This window comes from Ovis aries, chromosome 3, assembly GCF_016772045.2.
Source record: "Ovis aries strain OAR_USU_Benz2616 breed Rambouillet chromosome 3, ARS-UI_Ramb_v3.0, whole genome shotgun sequence".
In the NCBI taxonomy this organism is placed as follows: Eukaryota; Metazoa; Chordata; class Mammalia; order Artiodactyla; family Bovidae; genus Ovis; species Ovis aries.
Genome location: NC_056056.1, coordinates 173,205,935 through 173,225,715, shown reverse-complemented (window position 1 = coordinate 173,225,715; position 19,781 = coordinate 173,205,935). Strand labels below are relative to the sequence as shown.

Here is a 19,781-nt window from a genome sequence, read left to right as displayed (position 1 = left end):
CAGGGAGGCCTGGCATGCTGCGATTCATGGGGTCGCAAAGAATCGGACACAACTGAGCAACTGAACTGATGATACAAATGACATTGACCATGTGTGCTTAGTGAGGTTAGTATTTCTAAGGTTTGGATTCTTTTGGAGTTAAGTTTAGATTTATAGTAAAACTGCCAAGACAGCAGAGTTCCCAAATCCCTCTCCATTTCCGTGAATGCCCTCATGTAACATGACCGTGGTACAGATCACACATGCCAGAACTAGGTCTGATTCTGGATTTCCCCAGCTTTCAGCCATCCAGGTTACTATGACATTTAGTTGCCATGTCTCCTTAGTCTCCTCCTGTGAGGCTTCTTTCCTTGGTTTTGACCTTAAAAAGTTTGGAGGAGTACTTCTCACATATTCTAGGTTAGGCTGGTTTTGAAGAATACCAGAGGTGAAGTACCCTCCTTCACACGTCAGTGGGTACATGGCATCACTGGCTGATAGGAAATCACTTGGTTATTAGGGTAGCATCTGCTTAGGTTCTCTGCTCTAGCGTTACTGTTTCCCGCTTCCCACACTCTAGAAGACAGTCATTAAATCCAGCCTACCTTCAAAAAGGCAAGGATTCAGCTCCACTTCCTGTAAGGGGGAGCATCTACATGTACTGTTTGGAATTCTGTAATGAAGAGTATGTCCCTTCTTTCTATGAGTGATTTTTAAGAGTAATTTTAAAAGCCACTTTTTTAAAGTATGCATTACTTTTCTAAGAAGAAAACTCAGGACATAGGATCTAAGAACTATTTTATTTTGTATCTATGAGAAGATGGATGTTCACTACTTGTATCATTTCCTGATGTATATAAGTCAAGACATTATGCTGTATATCACCAAAAAACAGGAAGAAAAATCAACTATCAGGGAGCTCTACACAATTAATTATAAAAAGACAAGCAAGACATTGGATATTTGGGACCTTTTTTATTTTTATACACATGACAAGATTTTACACCAAGAATAGTCAGTTAAATAGTACAAATTTACATTCATGAGGAATGTTAAAAAAAATTCAACTAAAAAACCCACTTCTTCCTGTGACCACAATCCCAACATTTTACAGTGCAGAGGAGAAGGAGGCTGAGGGCGTAGGGGAGGGGGACACATCCAAAACAAGTCTCTTCCAAAAGAAATAAACTTCACATTCCCTCTCCACACAGGATCCAAATGGCAAGGGTATAATTTACAGTTCATCTTTTTCAGCTGTCGATTTCTGTGAAAACAGAAAAATCAGAATACATTAAAAACTAGCACAACAAACCTTTGCTCACTGAAGGTTCATGTATGGAAAAAATGGAAACAGATCCAGCCTGTTTCCATTATCTGATCTATATAGGCTGGAATCTCAGCTTGCTAATCTGCAAAATAACCTAGAATCTAGTAAGATCAATAGTCCCTGAACAATCAAAAATCTTAAATAGATTAATGTTACTGTAAGGCAGAAGCAAGTGGCAAAGAACATGGAAGCACCGTGGACTAAGGAGTAATCTGCTTAAAAACACCTCAAGAATGGATGGCCTGGGCTTCCCCAGTGGTTCAGGAATAAAGAATCCATTTGCCAATGCAGGAGACACGGGTTTGATTCCTGAGCTGGGAGTATCCCACATGCCACAGAGCAGCTGAGCCGCAACTGTTGAGTCTATGCTTTGGAGCCCAGAAGCCCTAGCTACTGAGCCCATGTGCTGCAACTACTGAAGCCCCTGCTCTGCAACAAGAGGAGCCACCGTGATGAGGTGAGTAAGCACCTGCTCTCCACAGCTAGAGACAGTCTGCACAGCAGCAAAACCCCAGCACAGCCAGTAAAAAGATTAAATAAAGTTGCAGCTGCCAGTCCCTGCCTCCTCAGGCTCCTTCCCTGTTCAAAAATAGAAAGAATGGATGGCTAAACTAAGGAAGTAAAGGCAGTGGGGAGGATCAAAATACACACTTTAAATAAAAAAGTGATTTGTTCCAGCTTTTTACTTTGGTATTAGATGCCTATTTCCTGACTTTGGCCATAGCTCTGACTTTGAAGAACTACAAATGCAAGGCCCCTCTTGGTTTGCTCTACCTCTGCTGTTTCCTGCTCTTCCTCATCTGTTCCTGCGTCCATCTCTTCCTCTTCGTCCTGCTCTGTGTCTTCTGCGGTGTCCTCTGCTGTTTCCTCGGGTTCTTCTTCGGGTTCTTCTTCAACCTAAGGGCAACATTTATGAGCCCATCAATGCATCCAACACCTTGGCTCTGTGTTCATTTTGTTCATTTAAATGTGTAAGATCATAATTAACTTCACTTCGGTTAATTCTGTTAACTACAAAACTATAGAGGAAACCCTATAATTAGAGTTAACAGTCATGCTAACAAAGGGAGACAGGCAAGAAAAGAAAATAGATGCAAAAGGGGAAATTTCTCATTCATTTTTGGCACAGTGCCTGATACCAGGACTCAAACATTCAGTAAGTTACATCAAACCTTTGCGTCAGGGTCGATGTTTAAGCTGAGGCGAAGCATTCTTTCTATTCTGTCTCCATATGCCTTAGTGTCTGGTAAAAGATACCCTGACCGCAGTGTTGCTGTTTCAAACAAAACTACAGCAAGATCCAAAACAGTTTTGTCATCTTCATCTTCCTGAAATGAAAGGAGTCACACACTTTATTAATACTAAAGGGTCAAAAGAAGTCAAATTAAAAGGAGTAAGGCCGTGATATTGCTCACCTTAACTCTTCGAAGCATGTCTCTAATCAGTGGGTGTCTGGGGTTAATTTCAAATGTTTTCTTCTGGCTGGCATAATAACTGTTACAGAGTAAAAATGAACGTTAATATATCAAATTTGAGGGTCCATACATTTCCCATATTCTAGTATAACATATAATTACAGATAACTTTTTAAAAATCAAGACATGCTTATATATTGTTAAATCACGCTTTCCCTTTTAAAGGGCAATGTACATGGTTAGATCAAATAGTACAATAAAGAACTACTTTATTTCCTAATGAATCCCAAGTGCCTTTTGATGAGTGGATGAACTGATTTAATGTCCTGTTCTTCCCCTCTTAATGTATTCACTATCATAACTGCAGCTGTGTCTCCCCAGAGTTCTGGAACAGAACAGGCTCTGGGTGCTGCTCAAGTAACACCTTCTCCATGATGCCTCAACCAATATGGTTCCAAGAAAAATGGCATCTTTTCACTAAGCTTGGCGGCAATACATTTTGGGTGTACCTTCATCATTGTTAGCATCCTAGCTGTCCTCCGTGACTGCCCTCCTTCCTACAGCTGCAGGCTGAGGACAGAAGGAACCCTTCTCCCTATATCTTGGCATACCTATCATACACACAGGACTTACAGAATTATGCCTTGATTTCTCTATCCTGACTAGTCTGAACATTGCAAAAGAGAGTAGTGATGTTTACTGTAGAGCATCAGTAAATAGACACATTAGGTGCTCAAATGTTTATTAGATAGAATTATGACAATGTAACCTACACTTAGGAGAAGAATCCTTAAGCTATGCTTGGGGGAAAAAAGTGACAATAGGTAGGTAGTAAGAAGATAGTCCAGGTTGAAGAGAGAATAAAAGCAAGGAAGAAGTCATTTTCAAAACTATTGTTGTTATGTTCAAATATAAACCTGAAATACATATTTCTTAAAAATAAAGGGTACCAAAGACCTAGTGTACCTCCAGTACTTGGTCCTTGAGTTCAATTGCTGTTTGTGCATCTTCTACCCTGTATTTAGTGGAGAATACTACTTGGGGGTAGAAGGGGTAATTAAAAAGGATTTAACTCATTTAAGAAATGTAACTGTCATTAACTTCATCTTTAACTATTATTTGAAAATGTAAAGGCAGTCCAGATACTAGGCCAAGCAGAAAATCTAATGCTGAAAGACATTATATGTAACAGATAAGAAAATTTCCATCTATATACAAAATACTAAATATAAACCACAAGTGCAAAACCTTTTCTTTAGTAATCTAATCATATTGTCAGCTTCTCTATAATGGAGGGTGGTAGACACTTAAAACCCATTAGTTCTTTGTGTAGAAGCTGTGTTATCTTCTAATGGGAGGCTGGGCGAGAGCTTACATCCTGGCAGGGCCTTCCCTGAGGATGCTTACTTGGTTGAGATGTCCTTGCCTGTCTGGTATGCCTGGGCTTTCATGATCCTTTCCATGTTGCCAGACCACCCATACTGGCTGGCTACCAGAGCACATGGAGATTCTGTCAGGCGCTGAGACACCACAGCCTTCTCGATCTTTGGAGGAGAAAGAGAAAGTTAGTTATCTCTAAATATCAACAGTAAAGGTTGTCAAGTAATTGCATTTCAATTCCTTAAGGACTCATCACTTAAAATCACAAACAAGCAGATCAGAAAAGTACCTCTCATTCAGATTCTTAGGAAAACTATCATTTCATAACTGAATTTCTTAGTCACAAATACTTAAACACAAACTTTCAAAAACATATACAACTTAAGTTTAACCTGTAAAATTTTAAGCTATTGTAAAAACAATATTAAATTATGAAAAACTTTCAGTTACAAAGGAAAAAAAAGTTACCTACATACAGAATAATCACATATCCCTGTAATTGTTCAGTTAAATTTTAAGCTTGTCCTCCCAATAATGTAACAGTATTAAGTGTTCTGTATAACTTTTAATGACCACAAAAGTAACCAGTTACAAAGTTTAATTTGCTAACAAAACAATACACAGACGCTAAAATTTTCAGTGTTTCTAATTTCTAGAATACCTTGTCCTTGAGGGCTTTATCTTTCATCCAGTTTAGCAGAGGCTCAAATTCTTTCTCAACTGCTTCACGACTCTCCTTACTTTTCTCACTTTCATCAAACTTCACTCCTTCTTTGGCAACATTCTGGAACCTCTTCCCATCGAATTCGGGAAGAGCCTGAATGCAGTATTCATCCACAGGTTCTGTGAGATAAATCACTTCATAGCCCTTTTTCAGAAGTCGCTCAACAAAGGGAGAAGATTCGGCCTACAAAATTGAAAGAAATAACACAAATTTCCAGTTTGGGCTTAGTATGTTTTCTTCATCCAAGTAGGTACGTTAATAGAGTACCAACAATCCCGTTTTATGGGTGGGGAATTAAGAGATGCAGAGAATACAAATGACTTTTTTCCTGTCAGTGACTGACCAGGTCTCAGAACTCTTTCAGTTTACAAATTTTCCTTTTTTTCTCTCTCAAGAGTTGGCTATAAATCAATCCCTAGCTACATAGCAGACCAGTCGAAGTTTTCTCACCTCTTTCCTGCTGGCCCCAGCCATGAAGTAGATTTTGTCCTGCTTCTCCTTCATTCTTTCCACATACTGGTCTAGACTAGTCATGTCACTTGGATGATGAGAAGATTGGAATCTAAGAAGTTTGGCAAGACGTGTTCGATTTGAGTGATCTTCTATCACACCAAGCTTGATGTTGGTACCAAATTCTTTCCAAAAAGTATCATTGTATTTTTCATCAGCAATCTTTTTGATCATGTCCAGAGTTTTACGGACAAGCTTCTTTCTAATCACCTAAACAAAACGATAGAATAACTCATTAGAGAACTTCACCACAAACTTTAGAGAACCTATACTATATAAGGTAGCAGGGGAGTAGTGGAGAAAGATACAAAGACACTGGTATTTATCAAGGGGGCAGGGGATGGCCAAGTATTCCTGTGTCAGACTGAATGGAAACTTAAGTTGTCAGTGGCAGCAGTTACAAGATTGCTTTCATGTTTATATTCTAACTTTAGACCAGATGGTACATATATATGGGTGCTCACTGGACACTTTTTCAACTTCTATGTCTGAACATTTTTAAGGCACTCACCTTAAGCAGTTTATGTTGCTGAAGAGTCTCACGGGAAACATTCAAGGGGAGATCATCCGAGTCCACCTGCAGACAGCAAAAGTTCAGTGGGCAATACAAACATCAGAGAAAAACAAAATCAACCAACCGACCAAAAAAACCCCACTTTCAGACCCCCACTCTACTCCCCTCTTCCCCGAATAACCTCCAGATACTTACAACACCCTTGACAAAATTCAGGTATTTGGGCATCATATCATGGAAATCGTCTGTGATGAATACTCGGCGCACATACAGCTAAAGTGGAGACCAAAAAAACCAAAGGTCACTTTCTGGAAATCATGCTTCCAAATTTTAAACTCAGTTTGTACTATTTAAAAATTCACCTTAATGTAATCGCTCTTCTTGGATCCATATTCATCAAACAGACCACGTGGGGCAGATGTGGGTACGAATAAAATTGACTTGAAGGTAACTTCTCCTTCAGCAGTAAAGTGGATATATGCCATGGGGTCATCGCTTTCCTAGAAAGTTGGTATCTTGGTCATTCAAAAGGCACAAGGAAAAGGCAGTGCAAAGTCTAAGCAACATAGGGTGTGGAACACGTGCAGTTTAACAGTCAACTAACAAAAAAGTTCCTTTACCAAAAAAGTGAAGGGGAGAGGAAGGCAAAGAGGGAAGAAGAAACAGTTAAGACTGCACTTCGAACTGGCTGGACACGGCTCTTCTGATGTGGCTGTCAATAACGTTTCTCTATTGCCTACCCCTGGGAAGGATGGCTGAGTCTAGGTTCTACACACGTGTGAGGATAGGGCAGGAAAACCACCATCCTGTCTAAATGACAAAATGACATGAGAAATTTCGTGAGTGTACTGTTCAACTAAAAAATTACTCAGCAACAGATTTCTTCCAAGAAACTTGGACTGCAGCAGTGGATCCAAGAGGTATGTAAAGACAGAAAATTCCTGTATTATCCATACTGAGCACCTGAAATGTAGCTAGTCCACACTGAGATGTGTTGGTCAGTGTAAGACATACATCAGACTTTGATAATGTAGCACCAACAAATATCCCACAAAAACCCCAATCAAACAAAAAACCAAAAAGGATCACTTTTTTGTACTGATTACCTGTTGAAATACTATTGGATATACTGGGTTAAAAAATATATATACTGTTAAAAGTTAACTTGGCCTGTTTCAATTTTTTTTTAATGTAACCTCTAAAAGACTTATAATCACACAGTGCTCACATATTTCTAATATAGCTGTTAAGATGAAAGTACCTCTATATATGCTAGGATTTTAGGTTACACGAGAATGAAAAAGGAGGCAGAACCAAGGGAAAGTTTTTAGAGGTAAAGCTTAAAGAGTAGTTGGATGTTATCGTAAGGGAAACAAAGGTTAAGTAACAAATCAGCAGATGGAATAAAGAATAAAGAATAATCAGAGTCCAGTAGCGAGATCTAGACCAGGGGTTGGCAAACTCTGGTTGCCACTCACAAGAAATTTCATCAGGACACAGCCTCATCATATGCTGTCTATGGCTGCTTTCAAACTACGGATAGGAGAGTTCTGACATGTCACAGATCCTATAGTTCATGAGCTGAAAATATTTACTAGCTGACTCTTTAATTAAAGGTCTGCTGATTCCTGATCTAGGCTAAAAATATGGATTAGAGAACCCCGAGAAGGAGCTGGAGCCTGAATCTACAACAGTGGTTAACACTGCATGAAGGACACAGTTTTCTCTAGCCATGCTAAGTTCATTAAATTGTTCTATTTGTACAAAATGCTGTTTGAGAAAACATTAACTTGAAACCATCTTAGTCAAAGCTAATTTTAGATTCTAAGAGTTATAAGAAACAATCAGTTAAAAAAAAAAAAAGGCAGGGCAACAGATTTAGTCATCATTTCTAGGCATGGCCTCAAAATAAATGTTTGACGTTGTAAACAAGCCTTTAAGATTATGGTAAAAGCCATTCAATAGCATGATTTTATGCCTTATAGGTTCTGTAGCGAAAATCAAGCATCTACTGACGTAGGTGGTTCTTAATCATTTTTGTAGCATAGACCCTTGGTGATCTAGTCTGCTGCTGCTGCTGCTAGGTTGCTTCAGTCGTGTCCGACTCTGTGTGACCCCCGAGACAGCGGCCCATCAGGCTCCCCTATCCCTGGGATTCTCCAGGCAAGAACACTGGAGTAGGCTGCCATTTCCTTCTCCAATGCATGAAAGTGAAAAGTGAAAGTGAAGTCGCTCAGTCTTGTCCGACTCCTAGCAACCCCATGGACTGCAGCCTACCAGGCTCCTCCGTCCATGGGATTTTCCAGGCAAGAGTACTGGAGTGGGGTGCCAGTCTGGAAGCCTATAAATTTCATCTCAGAGTAAAGTTTTTAGTGCATAATATAAAACACACAGGATTAAAAAGGAAACTGGTTGTGCTGAAATAGTTATGAACCTGTTTTTAAACCTATTTTTTATATAGGGATGTTTTCTTATCACATTATTGTAAAATAACATTTACCTTTGAAAATGATTTGTAGAAAGCTTTGTATTCATCCTCCTCTACTTCTTTTGATGGTCTCTGCCATATGGGTTTGATATCATTCATCAGTTCCCAATCCCAGACAGTTTTTTCAACCTGAAGTTACAGTATTTGATTAGTTTCTCCTAACAGGTATACCAATGGTATCAATAGTTATACTTCAATAACTATAGCTTTAGAACATTTCAAAATAATATTAATATAGGGTATCTCTATTATAATATGGTTCCTGCCAAATGGATCAAAATTTTTTTTAAAGGGCTTCTCTGGTGGTCCAGTGGTTAAGAATCTGTCTTGCAATTCAAGGAACACTGGTTTGATCCTGGTCTGGGAAGATCCCACATGCCATGAAGTAACTAAACCTGGGCTCCACAACTGAGACCCATAACAGCCAAATAAATAAATAAATATTTAAAAGTAAAAACAAAACAAAACAAATTTTTTAAGTATCTTTCTAAATATTTAAGACTGATATTTAATACAACAAAGGCAAATGGTTATCATAATAATTGGTAACAATCCAATTAAGATTTTTTTCAGTTATTTTTAACTAGCTAAAATGTTATTTCTTGAATATATGTTTTGAGGTTACAAGGATATACATATTATGTATTTCTATTTCATGATGTACAGAAATCCAACATCTTATATATTTCTCAAAATTCACCATTACTTCTACCTACTCTGCTACCTGAACAGACCAGAGAATCAATTTAATAGTTCATATCTAGGTGACAAAAGAAGATGCAAAAAGATTTCAAGGTTTTAAAATTCAAAACTTTTATCATAAGCCACCAGTCCTGGGCAATATATAGAAGTCAGAGAATTATTCATAAAAATGATTTGCATTTGCACTTAAAATTTTCTAGGGAGAGAAAACACACACAAACAGCTTGGATTTTAAAAGCTGGGCCTGCAGACTCCTTGAAAAAATAAGATCATGAAGAACTGAAGCTTCCATCAGTCTGTGCATACCTGGGTTTCTGTGTTTTTTCTAACATAATCTAAAAAATATTTTCCACCTTTGTTCTCCCCGCTCCCCTGCCTCGGTTTTATCAAGATACAATTGAGATCATTACTATATGAGTTGCAGGTGTATAACATAAAGGTTTACACATATTGTGAAAATGATGACCATAGTAAGCTAACCTCCATCATGTCATATAGATGAGAATAAAAGAATAAACAATTTTAAGAAATGGACCAAAAGAAAAAATCTCCTTATAATGAGAACTCTCAGGAATTAAGACTCTTGACAGCTTTTCCATACATCACAGACCAGTGTTGGCTCCATCACACTATCTTACATCCCTAGCGCTCATTTATAACTGGAAGTCTGTATCTTTTGGCCACCTTCCTTGAACCCAAACCCCTCTCCTGCAACAAGAAATCTTACCCCTTTTCCTAGGAATCGGGTACCTTATAACCTAAACAATATTTTAAGTAGGAGGATGAACCAGGCTTACTTTTTTAGTTTTTGGTTTCTTTTCGTCTTCTTCTTCTTCTACGGCAGCTTCATCATCAGATTCTTCTTTATCTTCTTTTCCTGCTTCTTCTTCTTCGGCAGGTTCCTCAACCGTTTCAGTCTGTTTATGTAGAAAATAGAATGATGGTTAAGCTAATGTTTCATAATTCTTGATTTTATTCTATAGGATATGAAACAAAATTACAGCTCAAAAAAATAGTCTTCAGTAAGAAAATACTGAGTATCCTGCATTAGAAGAACCACATTTAATCTTCATTCTTTCTGTGTTAAATAGTTAAATATGTCCAAGGTAATATAGATATATAAACTTTACTCATATAAATTTACCTTGCTGCTCCATACATAAATAGGAAAGTTTATGAACTGTGAATATTTTTTCACGAGGTTTTTAATTGTATCCAATTCAAGGTAATCAGATGCTTCTTCTTTTAAAACAAGGCTGCAAGGAAAATAAGACATTTAGAGACACGTCATTATTTAAAAGTTCTGATTATAAATTTGTGTAAATATTCATTTGACTATAATAGCCAACTGTGCATAACCCACAAAGTCCCCATTATTCATGTTAAGAACTCTTATCACCAATAAAGGTTTGTGAGCTAAATATACTAAATATGGGTATAGTAAAAGGAAGAATCTTTTTTGCACTCCCTCCCTCATGTGGAAAACATTCTTCATTATAAGCAAAAAATGAAAAGGTTTCCAACCTCCTCAATGTGCTGGATTTTTTTTCATTTGAAGAACAGAAATCTTAAGCTAGCTGAAGGTGGGAAGTTGCTGCAATATTCTGGAGAAAAGTAGAATCATACACATTCTACTAGCTTCCCTAGAAAATCAACTGATTACATACTGTAGACAGTTAACCCCTAATAAAAACACATTCCTTAAGAAAAAGCTAGAGGGCATCTCTGATGGCTCCGCAGTAAAGAACTCACATGCCAACGCAACAGTCATGGTTTTGATCCCTGATCCAGGAAGATCCCACATGCCGTGGAACAACTAAGCCTGTACATCACTACTATTGATCCGGTGCTCCAGAGCCTGGGCGCTGCAACTACTGAGCCCACGTGCCCTAGAGCCCATGTTCTACAACAAGAGAAGCCACAGCAATGAGAAGCCCATGCACCATGACTAGTAGACCCTGTTCACCGCAACTACAGAAAAGCCTGCGCAGCAACAAAGACCCAACATAGTCAAAAATAAATAAATGAATTTATTTTAAAATAATAGCTAGAACATTAATCTGAACTACTGTTTATTTGCACTAGACAAAACAGGAGCCACCCACCTGTTACATGTGATTATTTGTTAATAGTTAAAAGTCAGTTATAGTCAGTTATAGTCATAACAGTTAAAGTTAGTTCTTTAGTTAAATCGCCACATTCCAAGTCAACAGTCACATGTGGCAAGTAGCTGCCATACTGGACAGAGTAGTGAATGACCATGTCTACCACAGACAGTTCTATCAGGAACAGCACTGACTGAGATTATAATTATAGTACTGAAAACTGCAGCACTGCTTCCTCTTCTTCCTTACCACCCTTTCTGCAAACATCTCCTCCACCCACCAAAAATAACAGCCACATCATACTCTCAAACAAGTGGGTAGCCCATATCTTGATATTTGTGCTCCCAATAAAAATAGAGAATAAAAAAAAAAAAAAAAGGAGAATCCATGGTCCCCTCCTTGCCTCAAAAAGCGTATAGGAGTTTCCAGCAAGTACACAGTACGTGATGACACAGCCTAGTGAGGGGACTAAACCTCGGGTCTTGGAGTATACATACCTAGTGAGCCTAGGTTGGCACCAAGTTGTATCAGTTTTAGATGCGAATTGAAGCTGATGATTAGACATCTTAGTCAGGTATTCAAAAGGTAATTAGACATATAAGCCTAGAACCCAGTAGCAAGATCTAGACCAGGGGCTGGCAAACTCTGGTTGCCACTCACAAGAAATTTCATCAGGACACAACCTCATCATATACTCTATGACTGCTTTCAAACTATAGATAGGAGAGTTCTGACATGTTCATGAGCTGAAAATATTTACTAGCTGACCCTTTCATTAAAAGTCTGCTGACTCCTGATCTTGGCTAAAAATATAGATTAGAGAAGCCCGAGAAGGAGCCAGAGTCTGAATCCACAACAGTGGTTAAGACTGCATGATGGACACAGGACATAGAGGGCTAAAACTGCACTTCTGAAGAAAAGAGACCATCAACATGTAAGAAACAGGCAAAGGAAATTTAAAAAAAATGATGCTGGGTACTGAGTGGATTGTCTTAAGGAGTGAGCAGTAAAATGCAAATTCTGTAGAAAACACAAAAGAAAAACTCCAAAAAAAAAAAAAAAACAAGAGAGAGAAAGAGAAGCTATTGCTGGGGATCACAGCAACTAAAATAAGCATGAATCCACTGGATTTAGCAACAAGGAATATTGGTAATTTATTTCCATGGAAAAGTGGTGGATAAAGTCAAAATACCATGGGCTGAGGGGGGAATAGAAGGTGAAGTAGCAGCAAAGGCAAGTATGCTTTTTCGAAACACCCAACAGCAGGAAAGAAAATGGGAGAGCACGTGCCTGACAGCAGCACGGTGCATCACCTGCCTGCCCCCTCCTTCTCCTAGAGAGACTTCAATACATTTACACTTTGATGCAAAGAGGAAGGTGTTCAGCAAAGGCTGACTTTAAAAGATGCACTAGTAATTAATTCTCTCATCTCTGAGGAGATGGTGTGAGAGACAACAGATGAGAAGCAGTGACTAGCGTAAGGGAGAAATGTAGAATACGCCCTTCATGATAGGAGGAGGGGCAGAAGCCATTTTATGTTAGCATTTACAAGATGCTGATTTCATGATCTCATTTATGCTTCACTAAATGTCCCCTAAGTGGTGGCTCATTAAGGGTAAGAACAGGAGTAGGGAGGAAACAATTGTCTGACAGCCTCTACTTTACTGGTCCAATATTAAGATGAAGTAACATGTAGGTAGGGCAAGATCTTGACCTTGCTACTTCTTTGCCTTTGCTCTTTTCCCTTTGGCCATTCTAGACCTTCAGTTTCTCAAATGTGCCTCTGAAACTGTCCAATGTGCAGTGCTTGCTGCCTAGAACGTCTGACCCTAACTCAAAACCATTTCAGAAAGACCTTCTGATAAGGGGGTTGTCCCTTAGCTTCCTTTCTGGCATTTGCCATTCTGAAATTATTTCATGTGTTTTCTTAGTTGAATGAGCCATGTGAAAGGAGGAACAGCCACTGTCTTACTCTCCACTGTAGCCCTAAACTCTAGCAGTTTAGACTGCTAATCGCAAGTTAATAGCAAGTATCCACTGAGTGAATTGGTGGGGTAGGCCTTGAAGAAAAAAGGCAATTTTGCTCAAGGAAAGGAGAACTTGTTGTAAAGTTTCATTTACTGACCAACCATCCATACTATTCATGAAAACTGTCCTGATGACTCTTATCCATTCATACAAATATCTGCCAGTCACTCGTTAGCCACGGGGAATGGAGTATCAACAAAATGTTTGCTCGTGTGGAACTTATATCTATACATCTCACCTGTCTCTTAGCAACACAAGACATGAACACCTCTTGGGACATCATTTTCTATCTTTCTAGTTAAGAGATGTGATTTACCTGTATTCTCCTACCACCTAACAGAGAGGGCACTTGGGTATAACCATCAGTGATGCCTCCTTAAGAGATCAGGATATGTGAATGTTAATAACAAAGGGAGGGAAAAGTAAGTTTAGAATGAAAAATTAGTAAAAATACTAAAATGCAGTTGTCTAGTTTTTATTAAAGGAAAATTTGTGACAGTGAAGGCAAAAAATGTCTTCTGGGATGAAGAAAACGTTGAAATGATAAGATATATGTTTGTTTCCGACCTGCATATTTAAAAATCAGTTATATTGAGACAATTTTAAACTGAATTAAGAAAAAAAGGAAAAAGCAGGGCTGTGGGCACATTTTCACTTGGCAGAACTGGGTAAGTCAACTGACTTCTAAATTGGAATTTCTTTATCTCTACAATGAGAAAAAAAAACAAAAGCAAGAAAGCTGTCCTGTCTCCTGTCTGCTTCACACTTCACAGTGCTGTAAGCACCAGGAGATACTGGGCCTAAGATCTGCCTTGTTTACACCAACAATAGTTACTGGCTTGGGATTTCCCTGGAGGCTCAGTGATTAAGACTCCAAGCTTCTACTGCAGGGGATACGGGTTTGAACCCTGGTTGGGGGCAGGAGGAAAAGGGGACGACAGAGGATGAGATGGCTGGATGGCATCACCGACTCAATGGATGTCAGTCTGAGTGAACTCCGGGAGTTGGTGATGGACAGGGAGGCCTGGAGTGCTGCGATTCATGGGGTCGCAGAGGGTCGGACACAACTGAGCGACTGAACTGAACCGGGGAACTCAGATCAGATCCCACACGCCTTGGGGCAACTAAGTAACTAGAGAGCCCATGCACTGCAACAAGAGAAGCCCATGCATGGCAACCACTGAGCCCATGTGCTTGAGAGCCTGTGCTCCACAATAAGAGAAGCCCTTGTAACTCAACGCAGTGCCCCTGGCCCCACAAAGGTGGTGACTTAAATTCCACTTCAAATTCGACGACTTGTAACTCTCCTCAGTCATGTCTAACCCTTTGCAACCTCATGGACTTCAGCCTGCCTGGCTCCTCGGTCCATGGGATTCTCCAGGCAAGAATACTGGAATGGGTAGCCATTCCCTCTCCAGAGGATCTTCCCAACCCAGGGATTGAACAAGGGTCTCGGCATTGCAGGCAGATTCTTTACCATCTGAGCCACCAGGCAAGTTCTAACTATCCTCCAGTGAGATATTTTCTTCCAGAGAATTTTCATTACTCTCTTTCAAGTCCTTTATCTGTACCTGTTCTCTCTAAACCGCCCCCAACCCTAGTTACAATCTTGAATCATTTTCAACGGTTACCCAGGTTACTGAGAGTCTCTTCTCAACTGGCCCTGCCATCCTCCACACCACCTTCAGAAAACTTTAAAACTTCATTACAATTTCAATGAGTAACTCCACTGCCTGAAATGCATCCCTTGAATCTTGTCAACACATTGTATTGCCATGCCCTTATCCACAATGCTCCTCAGACTGCCACCACCTTTCTGAGTCCTGCTTCCCTGGAAAACAGATAAGCCCCCTGGCTGAGTCCTCTGATGCGCCTTCAGCCGGAAGAGCTAACCCTTCCTACTTAATGCCCTCCATTGACAGCAGCCACCATAACTCTGGGTCTGGTCCTTACCAAGGTCTCAAAATACTTAATGTGATGAGAACTGGTCTCACGTTCCTCATTTTTACAGGCAAAGAAATTAAGGCTCAGAATAGGCCATTGGCTCAGAGAGCTAGAATGGGAGAGTCCAGAGCCTGGCTATGGCCAATTAATTCTCATTAGGAGTGAGTAATACTCACGTAATGGTTGTTCCCCGTCCGAGAGTGTTTCCTCTGGGGTCAGCGATTACAGAAAATTCATTGGAGTCGGACTCCCAGATGTGTTGAGAGTCATTGTTGTGTTTCGATGTGACAATAACTTTATCTGCCACAAGGAAGGCAGAATAGAAACCAACACCAAACTGACCGATCAGTTCTGACGTTGATTGGCCATCTTCTTGTGCCTCAGTCATTTTGTTTAAAAACTCACTTGTCCCAGACTTGGCTATGGTGCCAAGGTTTTTCACTAACTCCTCCCGGGTCATTCCTACACCAGTGTCTGTGACGTGGAGCAGGTTCTTCTCCTTATCACACTAAAACCAAGAACAAGACAATTACACTTGCTTAATACTCACAATATGGAAAGGAAATACTCAGCTATATGCTGAGAAGCTATCAGCTCTGAAGCACATCAATTCCAATACAGAAAAAAACCTGAACTCCTTCCCTCCTTCAGAAGTGTTTTATGGTCTTTTCAAAAAGCATACACCTTAAGTACAAACATCTTTATTTACAGAGAAGAATTTTAAGTTTAGTGTATTTGATAAAGCATCGATCAATATAAGAGGGCAAGGACCAGTCTAAATGTCAATGGGCAGAGATAGACCTAAACAGAACAACTTACTTAAGGGGAAAAAAAAAAAAAAATCAAGAAAAATAAAATTTTATGTTTTCTCTATTTCACTGATAGAAGATAAAAGGATCTGAAACTTAAATGATTTCTGTCTTTTCTGTCTTTGTAATCTGTGGGAATCAATGTTCTTCACTAAATATTCCCAGCTCTCTGCCTTCCAGAAATATTACCAGAATGTATTTCCCTCACTGATAGTTGGTTAAGGCCATGTGACAAGTTCTGGCTAATGAGTTACAAGTGGGAATCAAAAGCATGGCTTTCAGGCTGGAGCCTTTAACTGGTGTGAGACCCACCAAGCTTTCTTTGCACCATGACAACCAGCTACACTCCAGATGGCAGCTGCTCCATCAGCTTGTGTCCTAGGGTGAGGATGATGCAAAGCAGAGGCCCCAAGGCAGCCTGTGATTAATGATTTAAGCCAGGGGTTGGCAAATTTTTTCTGGAAAAGAACCAGAGATTATCTTAGGCTTTGCAGGCCGTACGGTCTCTGTCAAAAGCAGTCACAGATATTTCACAAATGGGCATGGCTACGTTCCAATAAAACTTTATCTATAAAAATAGGCAGCAGGTTGGATTTGGCCCACAGGCCATATTTGACTGACCCCTGATTTAAGTCCCTGACAGTCTGGTAGTTAACTGTTACTGCCCCTAACCTAGTCTACCTTGACTGACAATGGATTCCCTATCTCTAAGAGTTCTTTCTACTTTAAAATTGTTCTAAGCTTACCTTAATTTTAACTGTCAACTCCTCATTTCCAGCAAGAGCATTTTCATCAGTCAGTGATATTAGTCTTATCTTATCTAAAGCATCAGAAGCATTTGAAATCAGTTCTCGCAGGAAAATCTAAATGGAAGCCAGATTAATACACACTTCGATTAGCCTCAAAATACATGACATCAAACTTAACGTCAAATTCATTTCTCCTCTGTACTCTGAAAAAACTCTCCTTAAGGACTAGACTTATTATGGTACAAGGGTGGCTTTACTCTCTTGGTAAAAGGAGATACAGTTCTTTACACAAAGAACTGGAACAACTATATGGAACACTTGAACTGGTTAGAGTAGTTACTACTCTATTTCCCTTCTTAGTGACCTTATTAATGTATTCAATACTTGAGGCTCAGTTTGTATGAATGTCCTTAAGACTCACAACTATTCAGCAGGCCATGAACACAACTGGAGGGGAAAGGCAGAAAGAAGGAAAAATGTCTCTCCCCCTTCCCACAAATACAAATAGGTATCTAGTAGCCATTCGTGCACATGCTGGGTCTTTAAACTTTGAGAACTATTTGTTTGGAATTACTATTATGTAAGAATATTAACTATTGGCTTTCCTGGTAGTTCAGTGGTAAAGAAATCTGCCTCTAAGGCAGCAGTTACAGGTTTGATTCCTGGGTCAGGAAGATTCCCTGGAGAAGGAAATGGCAACCCACTCCAGCATTTTTGCCTGGGAAATCCCATGGACAGAGGAGCCTGGTAGGTCACAAAGAGTCACACATGGCTTAGGGACTACACAACTAAACAGCAACAAAGCACAGTAACTGTGAAAGTCATCAAGTTAGCTCCCATACAGAAACAAAATAACATCATAACCACGGGCTGCTTACCTCTTTGTTTTTATACAATGAATTGATGATGAGTTTCATCATTCTGTTAACTTCAGCTTGGAAGGCAAACTTTTCTGATTTCTCTCTGAGTTCTCTTATCTGGGATGCATTTAATCCATCCAACTGAATAGCTTCTTCCTCTCTGAGGAAAAAAATTTGATCAACTAATACTGCATTACTTAGTTCTTTCCAAAAATACAGCATCTGTGATGAAAGCACAATGGTCTTAAGGATTGAAAAGGTAAAAAGGAAACCTTTATATTACCAGTCTACCATCTCACTATTATTTTTCCACAATGATAGATTACTTTTAATACCAAGCTGGAAATACTCTATGCTTAAAACTGTCAGAAAAGTGAACCCAACTTTCCTCTGCTATAAAGCAAAGTCACACACATTTCTATTCCCCTCACATGGGATACATGCCGGGGAGACTCTGGCTTCTAAGGGTCTACAAAGTTTTAAGCCCTAAAAGGCTGAATGAAAACGTTGCTCAACAGACATAAATTTTTTAAATTACAAAGTGTACACACTTACTGAGTATACAACCAAAGTCTTTTTTAAGATCTTAGCAAGGCTATCCTGCTAGTATTCTGAAATAGTTATCAAAATAGTTTTCAAGGGGATTAATTCATCTTATTCTGACCAGTCATTCTTAGGGGCAAAGTCAGGAGATACTATGTATGCACATAGCTGCTACCCCTAAGGTCTTTATTTTTCACCTATTTAAATTCAGAGTACTTCTGGGCCTTTGGAGAAGAGATACAAAGAAGCTACTTCCTTCCAGGTTCCCAAGGGGTTATATGTATAGCTTCAGAAGAACACAAACCTCTGTACTACTTCATCATCTGTCCTTGAGCCTTCTCTACTTTTACCCAGATCTTCTTCCACTGTCCCATCCACATCCACTTCATCATCAGCCCGCACTGACCCTGAAGGAAGATTTAACATCAGAAAACTTTCACACATCGTTGCTTCATGTACTTCTCATGAAGTGGCAAGATGGAACAGGGCCAGGATAGGGGTTGCAAAATTCACTTGGTAAATACTGGAGCCGGCGATGGAAGAATGGATCCACTGGTTTAAATAACCGATGTAAACCCAAGTCGGCATATTTCTTATTTCAGTTCAGACACTGAGGTACCTCAGGAGATGGAAGCGTCCATCACCTCTAAAAGGGTAGCCCCGGGATCCTTTATAAATACTGTTTAGCCGACTTGATACCAGGTCTTTTCTACATTCACACGTGTTGCGCGCAGGCCGAGACAAGGCCTCCAAATTGACCATGCCAAAACTTAGGCCTTCAATATCACAGGTCAGAAAGCAAAATGGGTTTGTGGAACTTCTAGCGAGGAGAACTGAAATTGGCCCCAGGGGCCTGAGAAAGGGAACAGATGATAAGAGATTTTAGGACCTTAAGGAGCTAGAGTAAAAGTGAATCAAATCGCTGACACTGCCGGTCTGCTGCCCCAGGGCCCCACGCTCCAAGCCCAGCAGCTAAGAAAGGAAACGCGTTGGCGAGGAGACTAGGGGCGGGGGGGTGCCCTCAAACTCTGATGATCAAAGGTTGCGCCGTCTGACAAAAGTCCTCCGGGAAAGGCACAAACGATGCTCTTGAGGGGCGCGAGCCCGAGGGAGGCCCCACCCCGAGGAAGCTGAGACTGCTAGGAGCGGATACCAGATCTTAAGGGATTTAAACGAATCCGGGCCCCTTTTATGCTTCCAGAAGGTGACAGAAAAGGAAATCCGCCAAACCTCTTTCGAGGAAGAGCGATGGACACCCCATCTGCTCAAACCCTAACCCTGTTATCCCCTCCTCCCAGGCTCAACGCCCCCAGAACCTTCGAGAAGAGGCCGCGCTTGAGGAGGGGGGGGGGGGCGTCCCGGGGTGCCCGCTCCTCCAGGATCACTCACCGAAGGTCAGCAGGACGCAGCAGAGGCCCAGCACCCACAGGACCCTCATGGCGCACGGCCGGTGAGTCTCAAGTCCCCTTTGAGCTCAGGAGCCGCCTCCGCCCCCCTCCTACGCCGGAGTTCCGAGGCTTACACCTCAAGCCGCGCGATCCGCCCACTACCCCCCGAGCAGGTCCGGCCGCTTTTCACCCCCACTTCTCGCGGGCGGGGGACGGGAAACACGAATCCACCAATCGTGCCGCACCACGCACCCGTTGTACCCAATGGGGACTCGTTGGGGGGACCGCAGTTCACCAATCGGAGCTGTCCAGGTGC

The 19,781-nt window shown here is 40.5% G+C and overlaps 1 protein-coding gene across 2 annotated transcripts; it reads right to left on the bottom strand.

The window, feature by feature from the left end:
- Window positions 1-939: 939 nt before the first annotated feature.
- On the bottom strand, window positions 940-19,625 carry HSP90B1 (heat shock protein 90 beta family member 1). 2 transcript variants are annotated; one of them, XM_012174925.3, is made up of 18 exons: window positions 19,467-19,625; window positions 18,382-18,484; window positions 17,553-17,694; window positions 16,672-16,788; window positions 15,293-15,624; window positions 10,184-10,295; window positions 9,837-9,956; window positions 8,350-8,466; window positions 6,212-6,349; window positions 6,045-6,122; window positions 5,847-5,912; window positions 5,276-5,545; window positions 4,763-5,008; window positions 4,129-4,265; window positions 2,722-2,800; window positions 2,479-2,634; window positions 2,081-2,203; window positions 940-1,243 (listed from the first exon to the last, which is right to left on the bottom strand). In XM_012174925.3, exons 1-18 carry the CDS (start codon window positions 19,513-19,515, stop codon window positions 1,214-1,216), a joined length of 2,415 nt encoding a protein of 804 aa, XP_012030315.1. In that variant the 5' UTR covers window positions 19,516-19,625; the 3' UTR covers window positions 940-1,213. The 2 variants fall into 2 exon arrangements, with proteins under 2 accessions (XP_012030315.1, XP_060269122.1); XM_060413139.1 differs by having other exon boundaries at window positions 940-2,203.
- Window positions 19,626-19,781: the final 156 nt, after the last annotated feature.